This window comes from Hydra viridissima, unplaced genomic scaffold, assembly GCF_058129835.1.
Source record: "Hydra viridissima isolate aposymbiotic clone 2 unplaced genomic scaffold, HvirCarnegie_v1 scaffold_1, whole genome shotgun sequence".
NCBI lineage: Eukaryota > Metazoa > Cnidaria > Hydrozoa > Anthoathecata > Hydridae > Hydra > Hydra viridissima.
Window position 1 is genome coordinate 37,395,468 of NW_028324300.1, and position 25,029 is coordinate 37,420,496.

At 28.0% G+C, this 25,029-nt stretch overlaps 2 protein-coding genes across 3 annotated transcripts; one reads left to right on the plus strand and one right to left on the minus strand.

Moving 5' to 3' along the window:
- The first annotated feature begins 5,876 nt into the window (after window positions 1-5,876).
- LOC145192433 (PDZ domain-containing protein GIPC2-like) lies at window positions 5,877-12,304 on the plus strand. 2 transcript variants are annotated; one of them, XM_090076968.1, is made up of 6 exons: window positions 5,877-6,013; window positions 9,149-9,397; window positions 10,621-10,990; window positions 11,273-11,382; window positions 11,464-11,545; window positions 11,957-12,304. In XM_090076968.1, exons 2-6 carry the CDS (start codon window positions 9,155-9,157, stop codon window positions 12,106-12,108), a joined length of 957 nt encoding a protein of 318 aa, XP_089933094.1. In that variant the 5' UTR covers window positions 5,877-6,013; window positions 9,149-9,154; the 3' UTR covers window positions 12,109-12,304. The 2 variants fall into 2 exon arrangements, with proteins under 2 accessions (XP_089933094.1, XP_089933095.1); XM_090076969.1 differs by lacking the exon at window positions 5,877-6,013 and adding an exon at window positions 8,703-8,917.
- A 3,977-nt stretch (window positions 12,305-16,281) lies between these two features.
- LOC145192280 (pancreatic lipase-related protein 2-like) lies at window positions 16,282-24,627 on the minus strand. The gene is made up of 9 exons (XM_090065637.1): window positions 24,119-24,627; window positions 19,181-19,405; window positions 18,683-18,820; window positions 18,348-18,503; window positions 18,056-18,259; window positions 17,733-17,972; window positions 17,248-17,362; window positions 16,517-16,669; window positions 16,282-16,427 (listed from the first exon to the last, which is right to left on the minus strand). The coding sequence occupies exons 1-9, from the start codon at window positions 24,165-24,167 to the stop codon at window positions 16,337-16,339; spliced, it is 1,371 nt and encodes a 456-aa protein (XP_089921763.1). The 5' UTR covers window positions 24,168-24,627; the 3' UTR covers window positions 16,282-16,336.
- Between the last annotated feature and the right edge of the window lie 402 nt (window positions 24,628-25,029).

The window sequence follows — 25,029 nt, forward strand, 5'->3', positions numbered from 1 at the left end:
TTTGTATATATATATATATATATATATATATATATATATATATATATATATATATATATATATATATATATATATATATATATATATATATATATATATATATATACTTTTTCATTTTCGTGATTCCCTTTCCTATAATGTTTGGTTTGTTTTTTTCAAAAACACTTTCAGTAAATCTGTATGTAATCAGTAAATATGTATGTGACAAGAAATAATATTTTAAATATTCAGAAAATGTGACATTTTCTATAGATTCCTTTACAATACTTAAAATACGATCAGCAAACAATGCTGAAATCATATATTTATTCATACTTATGCTGCATGCAAGTCTTGTCAAAAAATAATATGATAAATACCATAGAAATAGCAAATGTAGTAAAATTTTATTAAAAGACCAAAAATCTAAAACTTATTTACTCAGTTATATCAACTGAAATATTACTTTTTTTTTTTGCTACGTATGTGTACTTGTGGTATATAAAAGAGAGCAATCAAATAACTAAATTTAAAGCGGTACTTTTGAAGTAAGGTCAATATTTTCCAGACCCCGATATTTACGGTAATAGATTGTGACTTTCTTTCGGTTCCTCTCCTTCAAGTGTAATTTCGAAACAGTAGCCCAATTCCCAAAGGGTAACTTACACAATCAAATAAAAAAGTTAATTCGCTTTTTTAAAGGACTTCTTTAATTCGGAGCTAATTACATTTTACTTGAACGCAATTCTTTACGGAACTTATCTTGTGGGCATTTAAGTTTATTTGTCTTTGATATTCCCTGGAAGAAGATTTACAGCCATAATAACCATGATGCTCTCTTGCAATCATAAAAAATTCTGCAATCCCTACTTCACATTAAATTGCAGGCAAAATAGCAATTCGTTAAAAACTGCAATCAAGTTATCATAAAGAGACGGCTGGCGCGTTTGCAGTGCTACTGGTGAAATAGATGTTTTTATCGGCAACTCTGTTGAGTAAAGCTTAAAACTAAGTCTTTTTTAAAAAAACTGCTTTAAAATTATTGCAGTTTACGATACAGAATATCATTCAATCTATAGTACTTATGTTGCAACTTCTTTTGACCGAACAATTGAGACTGTCAGTGAGAAACGTGGAAAAGACGATATTGGATGACTAACTTTGGAACTTAGTTGGTAAAGACAATACTATTCAAAAAAGACAAATACTATCCAATATGTACATCTAAAGTTTTGGATTCTTTTAAGTTTATGTTTTTTGTTGTTTTTATTAGTTTTAAAAATTGTACGAATTTTTTTCTGTAATTATTGTGTATGTGTATTAACGCATTAATTTATACAAGTTTTAAATACATTTCCTTATTTTTATGAACGTTTATGATTCATTAATGATAATTTTTATGAACTTTTATGATTCATTAATGATAATTTTTATGAACGTTTATGATTCATTAATAATAATTTTTATGAACGTTTATGATTCATTAATGATAATTTTTATGAACGTTTATGATTCATTAATGATAATTTTTATGAACGTTTATGATTCATTAATAATAATTTTTATGAACGTTTATGATTCATTAATGATAATTTTTATGAACATTTATGATTCATTAATGATAATTTTTATGAACGTTTATGATTCATTAATGATAATTTTTGAAATCAGCCGTGTGACAAGCTTCTAGAGAAACAAACAAAAATAAAAAACAAAAAAAAAAAAAGAAAGAAAGAAAGAATAGCTAAAGAAGGATGACAATTTGTCGCGTTACGTTACTTATTTTATTAAATAACAATCAAAAATTGAAAGAAAGTAACGTTTCCGGTTGTAAGTCAGATTTAAAGATATTTATCAGTCAGTTTATCTTTAAACAAATGTTTCTCTAATTCGTAGATAAACTGCATAAAATTAATAGTGTGCCCCTAAAATATCTTTGGAATGTGCATATTCCAAGAAAACCCTACTTTTTCTGTTTTTATTTCTCTTCTTGTTGCTCATCGGAAGTTTTTTAACTTTGAGTATACGTTGCTTTGTCCGACCGAATGAGCAAGACAGCCAAAATGTTTCGCTTAACCATCTGGTGCTTAAACTTTTTTTTTTCTTTTTATTTTCCACAAAAACGTTTTGTATGGGACAGTTTATAAAACGAAATATAACTGTACACTCTTGAAATTCCAAATCCCGGGAGGTTGATAAACGAAACGAACAGAACGAAGAAAAAAAGAAATAAACTTCAAACACCGTTGATATTTAAGTTTATTCTAAATTTTCTATTTAAATTTTGATAGTATTACAACATAGAAAAACATGAACAAAAATATATATTTTTGTATAAAAAAATACTTTGAAACAAACCTCCTCTGGAAAAAAACTAGTCAACGGTTTAATTTTTACGAACAAAGCGTCGTAAATTTTTTATTAGTTTTGAAAAATGACCAATAACAAACAAAGCAGCTGTAATTTACAGCGAAATAAAACCTTTTCTTTCTGATTATTTTCTATTTGTTAAGATTATATTTATATTATAAATAGAACTAATATCAAAATATGATTTAAAACACTATCTAGCAATTGTTCCGAAATCTTAATTAAAGAATTAGATTCAGTTCTTAATGAATTAAAAAATTAGATGCATTTCTTAACGAACTAAAAAATTAACGATATTAAGTTCTAAAAGATTTATAAGAGAGAAGAGAATGAGTCACAACAAATACTATAAATACATTCTGTATTTTATAGTATTTGTTGTGACTTGGGGTTTTACAACATTTTTTATTTCTTTATAAAAACTTCAACGATGTGCATACTCTTTCAAATAAAAAAATTAATCGAATCGGTGAGTTCAAAAAACAGTACTAGTTCAAAAACCTTATTTTGATACTCAATAATCAGAGTTTTAATAATAAGATGTGTAAGACTTATAGACATCTGAGTCTTTGTGAAGCCAAAAAATTGTTTGCTTTTTTTATCTCACAGATGCCGTTCTATATCTATTTATGTTAATTTTCGCAAAACGAACAAAAATAAAATAAAATTATACTGTTTTTAAAACCCTGTTTCAACTGTATACAATGGTTGACAAAGGGCAAATATTATAAAACAGTTTACGGTCGTAATACATTTCGAAGCTAGCTTGTAGGTGCAATAAGTTGCTTAAAATATAAAAGTTATAATGTTTTTTAAAATAAAAACTAAAGATTTTGACTTGTTTTAATGTTCTTATTTTGTAGAAATTTATAATTTTCATATTTTAAGTAGCTTCGGAATGCGTTACTACCGTAAACTGTTCATAACATTGGCCCAAAGAACGTTTATCTATAAGTGGTAATTTAAAAGAAAAATAAATGAGGAGTATAATCTCCATCATATGCACAAAATAAATGAGGAGTTTAATCTCCATCATATGCACAAAATAAATGAGGAGTTTAATCTCCATCATATGCACAAAACCGGTAAAAGATCAGCGAACAATTTCATATTAGAAACCAATTTACATTTGATCAAAAATCCTTTCTTTAAAAAGTATTTGTTAAAATAAAAGAGAATAGAAGTCTAGGACAAACAGAAAGGATTCTTAATTTTGAAAAGTGGAAAAGTGCTCTCAGTAACATTGTTGATAGATACAAATTCACCTGATAAAATATTTGTTAAATGCTGTTTTGGTGTTTTTTCATATGTTAAAAAGGCATCCTCAGTATGATGTTGTAGTACGAACGCTTCTTTTTTAGTATTTTATATGATGTAGCATAACAATAGCAATTGCAGATACAAATACCAATATATGATTAATTTATTGTTAAAAAATTTGGTACAAAAATACATGATATTTGTCAATTGGATAAAAGGCTATTAAATCGCATCTTCATTAAAGAAACCTCCTTTTTTTTTTAACAACTACCTCACACAGTTTTGGCATTGTCAATATTTTTTCAGAACAATGGTTGCTAGATTCTTCCAGGCATCTTGTTGAAGGCAAAAACTTCTGACCAGTCTTCTACAGATCAGAACAATTTATCTTTATACCGCTTACGTCATCTTGATCTATCTTTCATTGATAAAAGTAGTTTTCTAAGTGCTGATCCTATTTTTGGTTCCTTAACTCTTTTCTTTTTGCACGAACACCTCGTAACTTCTCGTTTTGCACGAACACCTCGTAACTTTTTGTTTTGCACGAACACTTCGTAACTTCTCGTTTTGCACGAACACCTCGTAACTTTTTGTTTTGCACCAACACTTCGTAACTTTTTGTTTTGTACGAACACCTCGTAACTTCTCGTTTTGCACGAACACCTCGTAACTTCTTGTTGAACAACTCGGCTAAAATAACATTACTCAACATAGGATTAACTCTTACCCTGTTAAAAATGTAGCTGATGTCTCGGTGCACTTACAGTGTTTATAGCCTCGTACTTCGTCTTTGCTGTTCTCACGCATATATCTGATACACTAACTCTTTTGTCACCTGTTAGACATGATATTCATTTTTGTAAACCAAAAATTTGCTACTTTACTTTGTCTGATTCACTCATTTTAGTTCACTTCTTTATTTACTATGGTTTACAAACTCAAATTACAATCTTTAAATCTTGATTTTTTGAAAATAAAAAAAAAAGTCATGATATTCAAATACTAATCAATTTGTAAAAAAAAAAAAAAAAAATAAAAAAGTAATTCGGAAAAAATATCCTGTTAAAATGAAATGCGTCTAAACTAAATTGGTTTTGGAGAAATGCGTCGTTTTTTTTTTTTATTAACACACATTGCCATCAAACTATTTAAATTACAAGCAATTTTACTTTAAAAATTGTTCATCATCCTGAATTAAACAAACTTACTAATCAGCAAATCAAAATCTTGATCAATTTAAATTTTACTTGAAAAAAACAATTCAATATTTTATGAAATGTGCTTCAAAAAATAATGGGGCAACTGTATAATACTTACTTAACCTCAACTTAAAAAATTATGTAGTGCTAAAACAACAATTGCTTTTAACTAATTTGAATATATATATATATATATATATATATATATATATATATATATATATATATATATATATATATATATATATATATATATATATATATATATATATATATATATATATATATATATATATATATATATATATTACACGAAAGTATGGGCTGTTTTCAAAATTTTGGTCGGTAATGTACAAAGTTCGGAAAATGTTCCTGTATAAAAAGTTTAATTTTAAACAATTATCTACGTTGTGTTTTCTTTCAATAAATAGTGTGTTTTTAAGAACTCTAAATTCCGGTTGAAACTCTAAAGTCAATCTACCAAAAACACCTGTGACATTCCGTAATTTATTAAAATTCAGCTAAAACGCTAGCGTTAAATGCGAATATTCCATGTCCTATTACAGACCTAAACTGACTTAAATTATATGAATTATGGGTTTGATATTATTAATTTCTATAGTTTCTTTTAAACTCCTTTGGGAAAAAGCTCTATTGAACATAATAACTGACGCTCGCCTCTAAATAATTTGTTATTTTATTTTTGAAAGATTCCAATAAAACTATTGTTTGTTTTGAATATTTTAATCCACTATTGTGTTGGGTTGTTATCAACAAAACTAAACATAGGAATAAAAATACGCAAATAAATGTCTGAACCTTGGTGTTAAGTTGTCAGTTATTATTTTTGTTTTACATAAAAAAATTGGTCAAACGTTTGGTATTTTGGGTTAAATGCTTAAAGATTACAGTGATAAAGTTACTGCAACCAGTAATGTAGGTTTAAACCAGTGTTTAAAGGTATTGGTTAGAACTAAGCAAATGTTATAGATTGCATAGTTAGAGATTATTTACATAAAAAAATGATATCCAGGTTTACATATGTTTTTATTACTTTCTATTTATCTGCAAAATTTAAAAAAGAAAGTTTTTAAACTAAAAATAGAATGGTAAATAGGTTGGTCCAATAGACGTGTCAGAGCAAACGTTTTAAAAGGTTGAGACTCGCTTAAGTTTGAAAGCCTTAATCATGCAGGAATAAAAAGGTTTGTAATTTTGTTCTAACATCATTTATTTGTACAAATATTTCATAAAGCTTTCTGCTAAATTTTCCAGTCTCTCATTGGAATACTTTATATCTACCTGGTAAAATTGGAGAAACTTTCGATTCTATAAAAAGAAAAAAAAGTAAAATAAGTTGTGAAAAAAATGATTACGTATTAAGGGCAAACTTTTTTGTGCATCACGATATTTTTACGATATTTTCGCAGTTTGATCATTTTTACGTCTTAACGAAATTCCTAGTGTAACAAAAGTGAAAGCTTTATAATATCGACCCCAGGGGTCTGTGTTGTAAAGTTACATACGTAATTGACGGATGTTCATGAGTCATAAAAATATTCATGGTTTACGAATCTGGATAAAAATAATGCGCTCGTGAATTGCGGCCATTTGCTCGTAGATTGCGGACTGTTTTCACGCATTGAAAAAAACCCAACGTACCTACAAACATTTGTTCGTAGCTTGAACAAATCATGCAAATCAAAGCCTTTTAGCAACTGTATTCTTTTTTACTTTTTACAAATGTTGCATTATCACGTAAACTTTATTTGAACAATTAAACTGTGTTCATCTTGTGAGAGAAATATTAGGTTGAAACTACAAATAATTTTAATGCAAGTAATAATGGTGTGATGTGAGAATACCTGTCTTTAAACAAACTAATATGCTTTAATTGTAATTGATAACAAAAACCAACTATCGGTACAGTGAAGATAATTAATTTAAACACTTTGGGACAGACATTAACCAATCAATAGCAATAAATGTTAGTCAGTTATAAGCATGGGACCTTCGTCCAAAAATGAACTTCGAATTTGATATTTGAAGAGAAAAAAGTTCGACTTTGGCGAACTTCGAAGTTCGTTCAACCACTGTTGGACCTTCTTCGAAGTCAGACGAAGTTGGGCGAAGTCTGAAAACAAAGTTTTAGCGACGTTTAACGACGTTTAACGACGTTTAACGACATTTAACAAAGTTTAAACGAAGTCTGAAAATGAAGTTTAACAAAGTTAGACGTAGTGAGACGAAACCGAAGTCGAATTCGAAGTTGACTTTGACTTTCGTGAAGGTTTAGACCAAATTAACTGTAGTTTGACGAAGCTGAAAACTTTGGAAAATACTTCGAACTTAGAGAACGAATTTTAACGAAGCGAAACGATACGAAATTTAACGGTAATGGTGGTAGAATTCCACAAATGATTTCACTGTCTTTGTACTTTATAACATCAGGAAAAGCTGGCCACTTAAAAAGGTTCCTGACTGCAGAAGCATACTTCATACAGCTCACCATGTAACCATCACTGAAAACCTAACATGAGTAATGATGCAACAATGCATTAAGATCAAAAACATAAGGATATGTAAAACTGATTTATTATGCAAACAATGACATAATAAGCTTCGTTAAAACTCGTTCCCTAAGTTCGACTAAGTTTTTCTCCCATGCTTAGCCTGTTATAAGTCCTTAAAATGAGTTTTAAAAACTGATTACCGTGGTGTGACCTAACAAAGTCTTATGCTTTAAGAAAGTCCTAATTTAAGAAATGACAAATTTCGTATACATAAAATAAACATTTAGAGAAAAAAGTTTAGTTATTTTATCTAGCTAGATATCTAGTTAAAACAACGAAGTTATTTTAAGCAAATGGACTTTCTTAAAGCATAGGACTTTGTTAGGTCAGACCACGGTACCTTAGAAACAAATTTGTGCTCTTTACTTGTGAAAAATTAAATTTCCGTCTTTCGTTTAGTTTGGCGGAAAAATGAAAACCTTGGTTTGTTTATTACAGCACTTTACGGAGAAATGTCCGTAGTTGCGAATGTTTTTAAAACACAGAATTTTTATAGCACGAACAAGTGTTCGTATCACGAACAAATATTCGTGTTACAAATATTTTCATCGTTTATAATATTGCTTGTACGAATATTTCTCCGTGAGCAAACGTTTGTCCGCAATAAGCATCTGCTTCTCGTTATTTTTTTATTCGAGACAAGACGATGATATCCGGGACACAATTTTTAAAATCCGAGACAAAACTATAGTCCCGATTTACAACTTTATTCTGGGACATTTTTTCAATTGTCTCATTATTTTTTTCCGGGACATTTCTCGTCTCGTTACACTTTTCCCAGTTCATTTCGAGAAAACGATTCCGAGACGCAGACACTTAGTCCGTGACACTACCATTTGTCCGTGACAAAAAAATTTCGCACTCCTTGTTCAATAGGGACATAAGTGTAAAAAACAGAAAATTTCACGCCGTATCTTCAACTTTAAACATCTTAGGTTTCTGATGCAATACTGCCACATTTAATAAAATTCAGTTTATTGTATTGTTCAATAGTTTTGCAAACCCTTTAATCTGCATAAGTATGTTACTAGACATTTTAGTTCATTTAGTTGTAATATAAAAAAATTTGGCTTTTTGCACTTATGTTCCTATTGAACTGGAAGTGCTATTTGTCCGTGACACGAACGTCTGTGCGTGCCACTAATATTTTGTATGTATTTGATTTTTGTAACACAGAAATAGGAATTTACGGACATATGACCGTCAATTATGTACGTAATTTGGTTTTTAACACAGGCCCCAGGTTGCGTATGCGTAATGTGCTAAGTTATGGGCAAGAATAGGTGCTTAGTGAAAAGTAACCTTTAATAAATTACAAAACAACAAATCGCGTCTAATAAAATTAGGCTGAACTTTAGACATTACCTTAGAAAAAAAACAATTTGTGCTTTGTATATTTTGTAAGTTAAATTAAAAAAAGAGAATTCATGTAGTTCTATAAACAAAAATTGAATAATTTGAAATATAGTTGTTAAAAATCATTTGTGGAAGTTGTTCTAGTTGGCTTATAAAAACGATCTTTAGCTGTACATACAGGTCTGCTTAAAACATACAATTTCTAAAAACTGTAGAAATATCGAGCTTTTTTTCTCAAAATTTATTTATCCATATATGTTGTTTACTTAATGAAAATTACTGTCTTATAATGTAGGTAATTGATAATATTCTATGTTTGCATGTAATTTTAACACTAAAATTAAACTTGTTACTACTTTTGTCAATTTCTACCTTTTAAAAGTAAACTTCACTAAAACATTTTTCTTCTAGATAAAGATGCCATTATTTTCAAAAAAAGAAAAAAAATCCACAAAATCAGACAACAGCACCTTATCTGAGGAGGATGAGGAAAAAATTAAAAAAATACAAGATGATTCACGTGCACAAAAAATGGCAAGACAACTTTCATTTAATGCACAACTTGCTCATGGTAGTCCAACTGTAAAGATATCAAATTTTTCCAATGTAAAAGAGTTATATCAGAAGATTGCTGAAGCTCTTAATGTTACTGAACAAGATGTATGTATATGACTTTTATTAGTAGTAATTTATTTTGATTATTATTTCAGTTATTGAAACCCAAATTACCTTTGTTGTTTTTTGATAACTTGTTTCCAACAAAGTGTATTAAGTTCATATATATATATATATATATATATATATATATATATATATATATATATATATATATATATATATATATATATATATATATATATATATATATATATATGTATATATATATATATGTATGTATGTATATATATATATATATATATATATATATATATATATATATATATATATATATATATATATGTATGTATATATATATATATATATATATATATATATGTATATATATATATATATATATATATATATATATATATATATCTTTGAGTTAAGTGCAAGTAAATCAACAACTTCTTATTGTCAAAATGCTATATTACACAATGTTTAAAAAAAGGAATCCCCAGTCATGCTAGTTATATTACCTGTGTTTACAAACTTACCTAACAAAACTTTTTTAAAAATTTTGCTATATCTTATACTTATGCATTGATTCTTATTACATGATTTATTAGTTATAGGATAAGATGCAGTTTATGAATTTGGATGAAAATTATTTCTCTGTTATTTATATTCTAACTATTTATTCTTAACTGCAAATGAAGATAAGTAAAAATATACATTTAAATAATGTTCTCTTTTAAATTAGTTCTAAATTCTAATACTTAAATATTGTTTTGCATCTTAATCTAAGAGGGTAATAAATACTATGTTTTCTTAAATGTTTGATTTATATCAATCATGATTGTGCTTTTATTTTCCATGATTAATTTTATAGTTTAAGGAGCTAGTCATTTTTTTAAAAAATTACAGTCATGATAGATTTTCATTTTTAATTTGTTTTATCATTTAAACTCATCTTACTATCTAGAGCTTAGCTAATTTTCTCAAATTCTTCTCTTTTTTTTTATGTTCTTTATATAATGATGATTAATTTGGTATCTTTAAACTTTTATTACAGTAAAAAAAATAAATTTAAATAAAAATTTTTTAATATTTGTCTGTGGAAATAATGAATTTTATTTTGTCTGTAAAAATAAGGAAGGAAAATTGTCTTGTTACTGTAACTAATACTGTACAACAGGACTTTGTAAGATAGTTACTTGGCGATTTTATATTTTTCATATTTTTGTTAGTTATTGTTTAGCTTTTGTTAAACCTTTGTTTAGATATTGTATTGTACTTTAAATAGTCCAAAAGTTGACATGGAAAAACTCCTTGGTGGCCAAATTGGACTAGAAGATTTAATATTTGCGCATTGTAAAGGCTCCTCCAAAAGTGTTACTCTTTTGAAAGATGCACCAACTTTGGGTTTAACTATAACAGATAATGGAAATGGTTTTGCTTTTATAAAACGAGTAAGAAAGGAAAGCGTTGCATCGCGTTATGGGAACATTTGCGTTGGAGACCAAATTGAAGAGATTAATGGTGAAAATGTTGTAGGTGCTCGTCATTTTGAAGTTGCAAAAAGGCTCCGTGAAATAAATGAGGGAGAAGAGTTTTCTTTGAAATTGTGTGAACCAATCAGAGGTGGTTTTGGTAAGTTCAAGTTAATTTTTGCTTTAAAAAAATTTTTAAGCATGCATAAAGGTTAATATCTGTGTTTTTTTGGTAATATAAATAAGAATTTTTATTGGGCTTTGGTGTATTTATTTGGTTTGACAGTTAGTAATATAATTACTCCAGATAGTAACTCCATTACATGCAGTTGAAAAGTTTGCATCCGTGATGATGAATTTGCTTATTTTGTGTACCTTAAACTTTTTTTGTTTAAGCTAAAAGAAATAATTTTCTTTTTAAAGTATTTGTATTGGTATCTAGATGAAATTGCTCCAAGACAAGGCAAAGGCGGTGCAAAAACATCTGATAATCTAGGATCTGGAAAAGCAACTTTGCGTCTGCGTTCAAAAGGACCAGCTACTGTTGAAGAGGTTTTTTTAATACTCCTTTAAAAAGTGTGTCTAGTTGACAATGATTAATTAAAGTTTGATTAATGATAGTTTATGTTTTAGGCCCCAAGTTGGGAAGGACCAGCTATAGTTAAAGTAGATGATTTACTTGAAAAGTTTCTAGGGATTAGAGATCCTGAATTAGGTTTGTTTTTTACTTAAATTTGACAATATTTTAATTAAGTGTAGTTACCATAAACTCATGGTTAGTCTATGGAAATATAACATATTTGGTGGGGTCATTTTGTTTGCAGTAATATATTTGGTGGGCACATTGTTTACAGTAAATGATAAATTAAAGACTATCAGTACTTTCAAGTTTCTAACTTTCAAGTTGCTTTGTTTTTTTGTTTTTTTTTCAAACATTACTTCCGAAACTAGCTCACAAAATATTTTACCAAAGAATGGAAAATCTAGTTTCAAAAGCACTTAGCAACCAATATTCCTCTTGCTAATAAATATTTGAAATTACATTAATAATTTCAAGTATTTGTTAACAAGAGTTAAATAACATTTGAAAGTTTTTTATTAAAAATTTACTTTTGTAAATTTATAGCCAACACATTGATTGACCTTGCAAAGAACTTAGAAAATCCCAGCAATTATGCAACTGCGGTCGAAGAACAGTTAGGTGATTTTGGCTTTCCAGACGAGTTTATTTTTGACATTTGGGGTGCATATATGGATGCTAAATCTGGACGGATTTAACTTTTGGCAAAAATGTTGTCAAATTATAACAGACTACTTTTTTTTAATTTGATGCTCTATTATCAAAACTGTGCCTTTAAATGAATTATAACTTTCAACTTTTACACCTACAGTAAGAAAGAAGTAGTTTTTGTTTTTAGATTTTTAAAAGGTTTTTGTATAAAACATAGTATAAGTAGATCAACAGTCGATTTTTTAAGTTATATGAAACTGATTGGAAGATTACTTAGAAGATTTTGTTACCATTGATTATGTTCAATTTTTTCAATATTTATTACTGTCACAATATGAAAATTATTTGGTCTATACATATAATTTATAAATATTTATATTTATTTACAAGTTTTTTATTTCAATTATTTATTGGTGTTTTGGATTTCAGAAGTTTTAATACCATTATTTATTAGTTGTCTACTTAAACAATTGTATTTGATCAGATTTATGAAAAGATTGAAAGCTTAATGTAGAGTACACTGCTTTACTCGTTTTCTTCTTACTTTCCTTCTACTCTTCCTCCCTCCCTCCCTCTCTTCTTTTCACCTTCACTCTTTCACCTTCCCACTAATTTTGATTTTAATACTGAACGCCCACTAGTTTATACTTTAGCGGTCGCATTGTTATGTATTATAATATTCTTTGTAATTTTTGAACCAACTCTCGTGCAAAAACCGTGGTGTGACCTAACAAAGTCCAATGCTTTAAGAAAGTCCTAATTTAAGAAATGACAAATTTCGCCTACATAAAATAAACATTTAAAGAAAAAAATTTAGTTATTTTATCTAACTAGATATCTAGTTAAAACAACAAAGTTATTTTAAGCAAATGTTTCTTTTATATATACGAAATTTGTCATTTCTTAAATTAGGACTTTCTTAAAGCATTGGACTTTGTTAGGTTTAATTTTTGAACCAACTCTCGTGCAAGTATATTCTTTGTTAATATTTTTTATATGATGATTAATCCTAACATATATCTCTATGAAATGGTTTTGTAAGCGAATCTATTTAATCGGATTTTATGGAATTGGGATTGGTTCGAGAGGAACCCCATAACGTATCCGTTGGGGTTCCAATGAAAATCATAGACTTTAAAAACATTTCATTTTTTTTTTTTGTAAAAACGCTTTGAAAAATTGACTTTTTCATTTTTTGATTAACAAATGATAGTTTTATGCAATAAAATCTAATTAATTTCTTATAAAAAAATTATTTACAATTTTTTTTTTGTTGCTTCTTAAATATTAGGTACTCGTCAAATGATGAAGGGTCTTGAGCTACACCTAAAAATAATTTTTAGTAGTTTTCAAAATCCACAGTCATTTTATTATATAGGTGGTTCCTATTTGTTCCGCTCAGATTCGAATTTATTTACATGGTGTGACCTTTGAAAGCGATGAATAATTGGCTATTGAAAATTGGTTTGGTTTAAACAATGCTGCTTTTTACCGCCGCGTAATAACTGCCGAAACATTTGGAAGAAATAGTAAATGATGAAGGGGAACATTTAATCGATTAACTGCGCTGAATATGTTTTTATGTTAAACTAATAAAATAGCAATTTGTAGTTTTCTGAGATGTTTTTGCGGTACGAATTTATTCGACAAACCAAAAAAATAGCATTCGAAAAAACGAACTCATACTGTAGTAAGGGTCTGCGTCTCGGAATCGTTTTCTCTGAAATGAACCGGAACAAGCATAACGAGACAAGAAATGTCCCGGAAAATATTGACGAATAAACTGTCCCGGAATGAAGTTATAAACCGGGACAATAACTTTTCTTTCGGTTTTTAAAAATTGTGTCCCGGATATCATCGTCTCGTCTCGTCTCGAATAAAAAAAATAACGAGACGCAGATGCTTATACTGTAGTTCCTAATTTGTTGTTGTTTTTTTTGCTTTTCTTGACTTATCACGATCAAATTACTGATTGGTTATAGTTTGGTTAAAACAACTGATTGGTTATAGTTTGGTTAAAACTACTGATTGGTTATAGTTTGGTTAAAAATGGTTATTAAAAGTTAAGTTCTTACAGCTCCCAGGTTTTAGTTGTCACCTTGATAAAAATCATGATGAAAAGCTTGAGAAATTTAAAGCGGATGATTGCTTAAAAAATCACCAAGAGCAGCTGATCATTAACCTACGGATCATTCTGCTTACATCCAATGGTATTTCAAAACATAAAACAACAAAATCTGCTTCGTTCTGATGATGACATTGGATTTGCGTAGGTTACCAACATCTTTCTATATATATATATATATATATATATATATATATATAAAGCACACCTACCAATTTAACGAAATTTTACTACTTTTTAGACCATTCTAGTGGTCAGCATAAAACCTGTGTAAATATTTTCTATTTTGTTTGAAGCATTTAAGAGGTTAAAGGCCAGAGACAGAATATAAAGACCAATCTGTTCAAAGTATTTACAGCAGATTCCTTTTCTGGTATTGCTTCAAAAACATAAAAAATACAAGCAAGTGTTACAAGCCTGCAAATGTTTTTGCAATTTGAGGTGTATTAATCTCAGCGTTAAGGTAGACACGAGGGGCTATCAGCATCATTTAAGTGGTCAACGCGAGAAAATTACTAAAATTATTTAAAACCCTATTGGGCGAACTTTTCTTAAAATTACTGGTATAGAAACATAATTGCTTTAAAATTAATTTTAAAGCAACCCCAAAAGTGAAACAATTAAACAAAAGTTGTTCAAGACTTAAAAAAACTTTTTTAAATTGGGTTTTCTCAGAAGTTTGAAATAGTCCTAAACGGAGTAAGGTCACACGTAAAATTGCCCTAAATGAACTAAGGTCACACGTAAACATTGTTTGAAAGGACATCCAAAACTCATACTTTTTGAAATTTTTAAAAATTATATTTTTACTTTGTTCGTTATTAAAAAAAACCATTACTTACTAGCTTTCTGTTTTTAATTATCAATAAAAACCACTTTATTTACAATTTTGCAAATCTATGCCGGTGGTTTTGAGAAAGGTGAAGTCAACGCAAGTCTCTTTAACAGAGGATATCACCGGAAGTATAGGAAGTTGAGAGCTGGATATTTCTACAACTGAAGAGTTGTTTTTGGAATAAAAAAGTTCTTACAGGGTTATTAAAAAAACATTATCAAAAATATTTTGGTCGTTTTGACGTTGAATGACCCATAAATTTTTTTGACGTTGAATGAGGAATAAACGTTTTTGACGTTGAATGACCCATAAACGTTTTTGACGTTGAATGACCAATAAACGTAAATCTTTTGAAAAAACGTAAATATTCATCCTTTTAACGAATCCATTAAAAACATTAATCGTTACATTAATCCATTACGAACATGAATCGTTACACAGTCTACTACAGCAGTGACGCATGGATTCTGTATGATTTTTTTTTTAGATAGTAACAACGATAGTAGTTACGTCACCAAAAAAAAAGAATTTACAGACAAAATAGTTAAAATGATCTCAGCTTTGACAAAGGTCTTTTTTTGTTCGCCTCAGAAAACAGCGCTCGAAAGTAAAATATTTCCCCGTAACACAAAACTCGTGAAGTTCTTAAAAATCGAATAGTTGCGTTTAACTCTAAGAAAAAAAATTAATTTGAGCAAAATGCAAAAGTTGTATAAGAAAAAAGGTTCCTTGAAAGAAAAGAGTTCTTATTTTTCCTTTATTGTTTTAAGTCCAAGACGTTATTTACTTTCTTTTGAAGAAAAATTAGTATTACAAGAAAAGTTACGACGATGGTTTTAAACCATTGTGGTAACTCTTCAACTGATGACCAAGTTTTAAAAAAAATATTTTTTATAAAACTAGATTGAGTCTTTTACACAGTAAATTTGAACGAAAAACTATTGGAAATGCTACTCATGTTTAGTTTTAAATTCCGATTCAAGAAAATGTCATTCTTATTTCAAATTTCGATTTCTAAATTTGAGAGGTTGATGCCCGACGGATCTTAGCCTTGGTTTTTTAAGACCATTTCTAAGGAGTAAAATTCCAAGTCTTACAAGCAGGTCCATAGAAAGCTATAAAATAAAGACAAGCTTGCCTAATAAGCCTCTATGAAGTTAGCAGCCTTATAGCAACGGTAAATATTGCCACAAAAATTTCCGATTGTTCGTCCGAACTAAAAGATCAACTTTTATGTTTTAAACTAAAAAAACCTCGCGATCAAATTTTATTCACTATCAAATTTTATGACTTTTACAATTTTACTCGTTGTCCTTTACAACTCAACGCACGTTTGCGATGAACTCAAAGTGACGCTTTCTTCATTTGGTCCACTCTTTAACCATTTGTTGTAACATGCCTGGTACCTAAAAGATTTTGTTTAAAGAGTATTGGTATCTAAGGAAATACAAGAATTAAAGAAACCTTTTTTATATTATCAAAAAGGAATGCATACTCTTCTCCAGAACTCATGTGTGTAACTGATAAAGAGATCAAGAACCAGCTATCAAGTAAACCATCTGCCGATATGTCTATCTTTTTTAGCTTTCCTATCTCCTTTTCTCCTGTTGCCATAATCACTTCTGATGTTCCACTTTTATAACTGAGACTGAAAAAAAAAAGAAAGAAGATCACTACGATTTTTATCATCTCAATAATAATAGTTGTTAAGATTATCTCAATAATAATAGTTGTTAAGATTATCTTAATAATAATAGTTGTTAAGATTATCACAGCTACCAATGGTTTTAAAATTTTCTTCGTTCTTCGAATTTCTCAAAAAAATTTAATCGCACATTTTTTTTTTGACAATTAAACAATATAATGTTCACTATGTTGCAAAAAGTAAAATTTTTTTTTCTCCTTCGAATTGCTTAATCAAGATTTTGCAGAAAAAACGGTTTTCACTGATTGTCATGCAATCCATGTTAAAAGTAAAAAAAAAACTTCACCTAAGATTAAAATGATTCGAGGTTCCCGGTTGTCAAAATTTCAGTTTAAAAAATCGCTGAGCCAAGTATGTTTATACTAACTTTATGAATTGCATACATGAATGGGAACTAGCATAGTAAAATGAACGGGAATTGCACGGCACAAAAGGTTTAGTATCATGATTTTTTATAACAACTTTATATTATGCACAAAATTTATAACTATAACTATAATTATACATAAAGTTTATCTTACCTTGGCAAATATAATGCATCAGATCCATTTTCTCCATAAAGTGTAACAGTAACTTTCCCACTGAACGCAGCAAGAAACTTTGTACCAGTCCTCACTTTAAGTTTGTAATGAATTCCTGTTACAAGACGATATTTATTAAAATATATATATATATATTATATATATATATATTTTAATAAATATCGTCTTGTATAATATATATATATATATATATATATATATATATATATATATATATATATATATATATATATATATATATATATATAATGTATCCAACTAAAAATGCTTTATGAATATTTATAGTAAACCAAGTGATGATGTTACTTTCTCTTAGAGAAAGTAACGTCTTGGGAAACCTCCTCTGCATCAACCTCAACCGCTATATCAAATACATATTCAATTTTACAAAATTAAATACACGGAAAGGTTACCAACAAACAAAAGACTTTAAAAACATTTAAAATGCAATCAAAAAGGATTACCACAAAATGGAAATTCGCTGCGTGTTTCCATGTAATACCTCATGGAGAGTAGTGTTTTCGGTTTCTTTGCATGATAGCCCATCACAGGACATCCTTCTTTTGGGCAGGCACATTTACCAGCTTTAAATTCTTCATATGATTTACATGGATAAGCTTCATAAAAGCAACTCTGAGATGTAATAGATTCTACGAAGTACCGAACAGAACGATAATGACTGCATACCATATACTGTGTTACACCTAAACAAACGAAAATGTTTATAGAATGTTTTGATGTATTGGTATCTACCTATGAATGGTATTAAGCCATTTTTGTAACTTACTTATATCAAATTTTTCGCATCCTTTCTGATAGTATCCCCCATTGGGATAAAAGTCCACATGACCCATTTGTTGCTCCGCTCCAAAACCCAATACCACCAATGTGTTTGTGTCAGTATGTATGACATCAACAAATTCTGCATCTGAAGGGTCAATTCTGGTATCTGTATGCTGGTATTCAAACAATGGCGCTGCTGGATCAAGTACTATTGAAAAAAGATACTTAAGTATAAATGCTTCTCGCTTACACTTTGCTTTCGTCACCACAAAATTACAAAAGTTTCTTTTTCTAACCTGTAATGCGGGGAACAATTAAGCCTTTCATTTTCAAATAACGACCAGCATAACCAACTAAATGTGCTCCAATAGAAAACCCAATCAAATGCAATTTTTTCCAATTTATACCTGTATCATTTCTTATAACCTCTATCATACGACTGAGCTGAGCACCTAAAACCCAAGAGATATTCAAAATAAATCTAATGACCTAAGTGACCAAAAAAAAAAACACAACTTTAACTCATTTACTTTATATTACAGCCATATGTGATACTTTATAATGAACAAAATTATGACACTTTTTATTTTTATTAAACATTTAGTTTAAAAATGTGTATTAGTATATATACCAACTAAGCGGATGTTTCCATAAGCTTGATGATAAGGAAAACCGGAACCACCTGACCAGTCAACAAATACAACATTCATATCTTCATATTTGAGCAACTCATCAATAAACATTTGTACATACCATTCTCTTATTGACTCTATAATAAAATATTTTCAATAACTTTACAATATTTTCATGCTTTTTAATTTTTGTCCTTGAAAATAAGCACACTTATACCCAACCATAAATATCACCTGTGTATGGAAATTTCTGATTTTTTACTTTACTTTTGAAGCCACATATTTATTTTTACATATTTATTTATATTTATTTTAGATTTATTTTAGATTTATTGGTTAAAATAAGTAATGACACTATACTCAAAAAATGAAGCTATACTCAAAAAAAGATATAAATACAATACAAACTATGACAAATATCTTTCGTTTGAACGAAACGTTTCTTTCAGTATGAACTGTTAAATAATTTTTTAAAACGAACAATTGGGAAAATTTACCTATGTAACCGTGAGTTAGAAATACTGTTGTTTTGTTAGGATGAAAGTTCACACTCGAAGCAGATTTTAAAAAAAGAGGGTTGAGACGAACATTTTTTTCTCTTCTTGTATGAAGCGTAAAGATAGTATTAATTTTATTTGGAGATTCTGGAAGACGTGCAAGAGGTCTATCATATGGTTGGTCATCGTTAAAACATCCATATGGTGGATAACAGACTTCAGCACCTAAGAAGCATCTATATATTAATTTTCTTTTAAATAAAAAAAAAATTAATAACATTACAATAATAGTTAAAAAGGTTAATTCAGTTTTATTGTTATTATTATTTTTGAGTTATTAAAGTAGAACCTTAAGCCGAAACTAAATTTTTCATCAAGACCAAAAATTTGACATTTTCAACCCAAATTTTTAAGATTTTTATAGATTTTTTATAGATTTTTTTTAAGATTTCTGATGCTAGAACATTTTCTGAAATTCGGTTTTAGTATTGGCATTTCCAATTATAACTCTTTAGATGTTAACAGCTGTAAATTGTTGTAAATCCCTCTCTCCAAATATTTGAACAATTTTGATACCAAAAAAATACCCAGTTTTTGTGGCAATATTTACCATTGCTATAAGGCTGCTAACTTCATAGAGGCTTATTAGGCAAGCTTGTCTTTATTTTATAGCCTTTTATCTGCTTGTAAGACTTGGAATTTTACTCCTTAGAAATGGTCTTAAAAAACCAAGGCTAAGATCCGTCGGGCATCAACCTCTCAAATTTAGAAATCGAAATTTGAAATAAGAATGACATTTTCTTGAATCGGAATTTAAAACTAAACATGAGTAGCAGCGAATTTTTCCAAAGTATTTTTCCTTTTTTTTTCTGGAAGTGACGAAAAATATTAAAATGTAGCATCAAAAATAAACGACTTCAAATACGTATTAGTTGACAATAATGAGATAAGATGCACTGTTAACATAAACTTAATTCAGCAACAACTATGAAAAACTAATTTTACTTTTCCAGTAACAAATTTTTTGCCTTTAAGTAACAGATTTTTTTATCTGTTCGAAATTTATTTGGAGTTCTAAAAACCTTTTTTTTTTTAATTACTTTTATACTTATTTTTTTAATTACTTTTATACTTATTTTTTTAATTACTTTTATACTTATTTTTTTAATTACTTTTATACTTATTTTTTTAATTACTTTTATACTTATTTTTTTAATTACTTTTATACTTATTTTTTTAATTACTTTTATACTTATTTTTTTAATTACTTTTATACTTATTTTTTTAATTACTTTTATACTTATTTTTTTAATTACTTTTATACTTATTTTTTTAATTACTTTTATACTTATTTTTTTAATTACTTTTATACTTATTTTTTTAATTACTTTTATACTTATTTTTTTAATTACTTTTATACTTATTTTTTTAATTACTTTTATACTTATTTTTTTAATTACTTTTATACTTATTTTTTTAATTACTTTTATACTTATTTTTTGTAAGTTAGACACCAAAAACGGTACCAAAATAGAGTTAATAGCCCAAAATATATTTATCAAATGAGATCGAATCTGAAGATCAGATTTTGAATCTTTTTCAATCACTACTTATTTCTCAGTGATTAAAACATTTTTAAAAATCAATTTGGGCTTCAAAATGATATTACATAAGTTGGATGGCCGATATATGGTTTACATTTCTGATAAAATGCAACAAGTTTATAAAAAAAAAATTTTTTTTAAATGATTGTGGTCACCAATCTTTAAGAAGTTTTACATGGTCACCCATCTTACAAAGTTTTGTAAAAATACCAGGAATAAGAAACTTAAAAAACTGTAAAGATAAACTGGTAGGTGTTGACCGGGTGTTAAAAACCTTTGGAAATTTTTAGCCCAATTCATACCTGATTTTCTTGAGTTTTTATGGATATTTGATGTCATTTTTTTATAGTTTTTATAAACTGTGCGATGTCAAGTTTTAAAAATGTTGCACAAGCTTAAATCTGAAAGATTTAACACGACCTTGTGAGCAAATAAAAGATTTAAAAATTTGGACTATAAAGCTAAATATGACTTAAAACGTACTGAAAAATCTGAGAAAAAAATGGTGCTTACGAAATTTATCCTAAAATTGAAAGGCTTATGGTTTTGAGCTGACGAAAAGCAAAGGATTTGGTAAAACAGGTAAAACAGGTAAAAAACAACTTTCAAAGGTCTCAGCAACGATTAAAGCAAAAATTCAAAACCGCTCTGCGTTTTGTTTAATTAAAAATTATTATTTAAAAACACATAAAAAGCTGTAAAAGTAAATGTCCAAAATGAACTGAGAAACAGCAAGAAAGTTTCTGAAAAACGAGAGAAAAATTTTGAATGATGAAAAAAAACTTTTCTTTTAGTATTTAATTGTTTAAGTAGAATTGGAAAAAAGTTTCTTCATATGTGTTTTTATTTCGTCAGATCCAGAAATCCGTTATAAGATGCATTAGAGTGTTTCATTCCGTTATAAGATGCATTAGGGTGTTTCATTCCCGACGATCTTTTGAAAATGATCATGTTACTCGCATAACGAGGTAAATAATGGGTAAAAAAAACTTTTTTTTTTCTTTTTTTTTTAAAAATTGGTATTTTCTCTTGTGGTTACCATCTTTAAATATGAGACACCATCAATAAAATAAAAGCATACATGAACCTAAAATAATTGTTTAGCGCCACATTAACAAAATACCATAAAATACCCTAAAATCAGTGTTTAATTCCATATTTCATCTGCAGATGCTTTTATTAAGAAACTGAAACTGCAACATTTGCATAGGTAAATGCAGAAACTCGTTAAAACTCAATTTACATGGGCAAATGTTTGCTGAAACTCGTTGAATTTATTGGTAAACTCCATGAAAGTAATGATTTTATATTTCAGACCAGATGTTGTCTCTATATAAAAAAGGGTGTGTCCTAATAAGTTGTTTGGATTAAGAGGTTGAGGAGCCCAAAACAAATAACTATTCAACCTTGAAAAAATATTTACAGATGTTTAATTTTAATAAATACTTGTTTACGAGTTGTTCGGGTTGTAGGAATTCTTAAGCTGTGATAATGATATTTTTTTCACGTGAAATCCATATGAACATCTATATCATCTTACTCAAAAGTATTTCACTCACAGATATGATGATGAAGTGAGCAAAAGTGTTAAGATTTTAATGACCAAATAGCAATGCTACATAATAATGACCATTAGGCCAAAACTACGATTCAATACATGCACCTAATCTCACGATAGTAAAGCATATAAATACATCTTGGCAAATCTAAATCATTTTATAAAAGCAATTTGGGACACTGTAATCTTAAAGGAACTTATCGAGATTTTAGAATCTTTGGCTGAAACAACTAATCTCATACAAAGTGATGATTCACACCTGTCCAAAATTGGTCCCAACCTCAGCTTTAGGGACAAAAAAGTGAGCTATAAGGGATTTTTCAACAAGGTTTCAGGTATTAAGTAAGGCACTGTTATAGGAAAGGTTTAATGGTTTTAATCGAATTGCAAATTTTTTCTGTGGAATTTTACTGGTTTGTGTATTTAAATATAAAAATTATTTTAAACCATATTTCAAATAACTGATATAGAAGCTTGTACTTTGTTCATTTATTACTCGTTAAAAACCAAAAAACCAAACGCTAATGCTTATTAATAACAACTTATATACAACTTAAATATGATTCAGGATTTTGTAAAAAAATTTCAAAATTTATATTAGAGTTTCGGGCTTTTGTTTTTTTTTTTAATATAAATTACATAAAAATTTGTCGTGATTATTTTCTTGCATTGAAGTATCTCCTAAAAAATCTTTTATTTTTTGACCAATTTTATCCCACTGTCTAAAAAATAAAAATACAGTGCTTCTTATTCTAAGACCATCTCAGGTGTTACCAAGTTTTTTCTTAACAATATGAACTGTTTTCTGACTAATACCAATTTTCTTAGCTTTTTTGGCAATTTTCTTCACTTTGAGAGAATTCATGTCTTAAAAGGGCTGCAACTTTGCTTTTTTTTTCTCGGCTTTGGGTCAGTTACTATACCCATTGATTATCATCATAGAAAAATGCTAAACTTTTAATGATTCAAAATATTAACTAAAAAATTAAATGTCATAGAACAACTAGGTACACAAATCTCTCTCTCTCTCAGGTACACAAATACTGTCTTGCAGTCATAAACAACTTGAAGAATAACAGTAGAACTGGTTGAAATCGCAGAATATAAGTAATTTTCTTCAAGTGTATTGCACTCCAATTTCAATTAGGACATAATTAAAAAAAAACAGAAAATTTAAATAACCCCTTATTTTTAACTATAAACATTTTATAATTTAAATATCAATAGAGATTTATTTTACATTTTAGAAAACATAGACATAATTTAATGTGGCTGCATCGCATCAGAAACCTAACGTTTTTAAAGATAAAGGATACGACGTTACTGAAATTTTCTGTTTTTTGCACTTTTGTCTCTATTGAACTGGGAGGGCGAAATGTTGAAATTAGCAAATTAAACAATAGCTAACTTTATCTAAAAAACTAAAAATCTCATGCACCAGCCAAAGATATTCTAACCTTTGACGGGAATTTTATCTGATACACACATATATATACATATATATATATATATATATATATATATATATATATATATATATATATATATATATATATATATATACATATATATGTATATATATATACATACACATACACATTTTATATATATATTTACACAGATACATATACAGACACACTCCACTCATATAAGAGAATTAATTTTTCATCATACAGTTCTCTTTTTTCATAGGTTTAAAGTTTTTTATCAAGAGTTATTCAAGCAAAAACATTTGTAGAATTTTTGAAGCTTGTTTATTTCATTTAATTTACCTACCGAATATAGCTGATACCACCGAGAACAACCAAAGGATTGGAACCACCATTTTTAGTAATGTCTTCAATTTAAATGGTGACCTCAACACTAGATACGCCAGGTATTGCAAAGAAAAAAGTTAAGATTATCTTTACATAAAAAAAAAATCTGAAATAACAACTCAACAGCTGGTTAAGCACTCTTATTAAAAGTCAAACAACCAACCAAACAACCAACCTGTGGCCATTTTGATTAAAGTCTGATCAATTATTTTTTCAAATGCACAATTTTTCTGTTTTGCTTAAGAAATTTTAACGAACTCAAAATATGAACTAACTTTTAGAGATGGAGAGTTAAAGAACTGGTTGATGTGGTCCGTAAAATTAGATACAACCTTCCGCCATGTTCCTTATGCATCAGAGTACTATTTTATGGTGCAACAACGTACATGGTAAGATGACTAAGATTTTAAGCTTTTTTTGTCGCACGACATTTCTTCACACCGTGTAAAGAACAGCATTACTTTCCCATTTTTAATATCAGCTGCCTAGTAACAGTATTTTTTAGAATTTAATAAACTATTACCGTTGCTATAGCTTTGAATGCTATTTTTACAGACATCTTTAATTTGCGTTTGAATAAGACACTTTAAAAAAAAAGTTCCTTTTTTTTTTTAAATTTAAATTTAATTCGAATACTTAACAACAAAAAATGCTTTATAAGAATAAGAAAAAAAAAATTTTCACAAGAGTAAAAAAAAAAAATTTAAACTGTACATGGAATAAATAAACAACATTTAACTAACAAAAAAAAAAAAAAAAAAAAAAAAAAAAAAAAAAAAAATAAAATAGGGACAGAAGAAATTCACGGTAATTCACATTCTTATTAAGAATTCTTAACAAGAGTGTGGCATTTTATTACTGTGCTTTTTA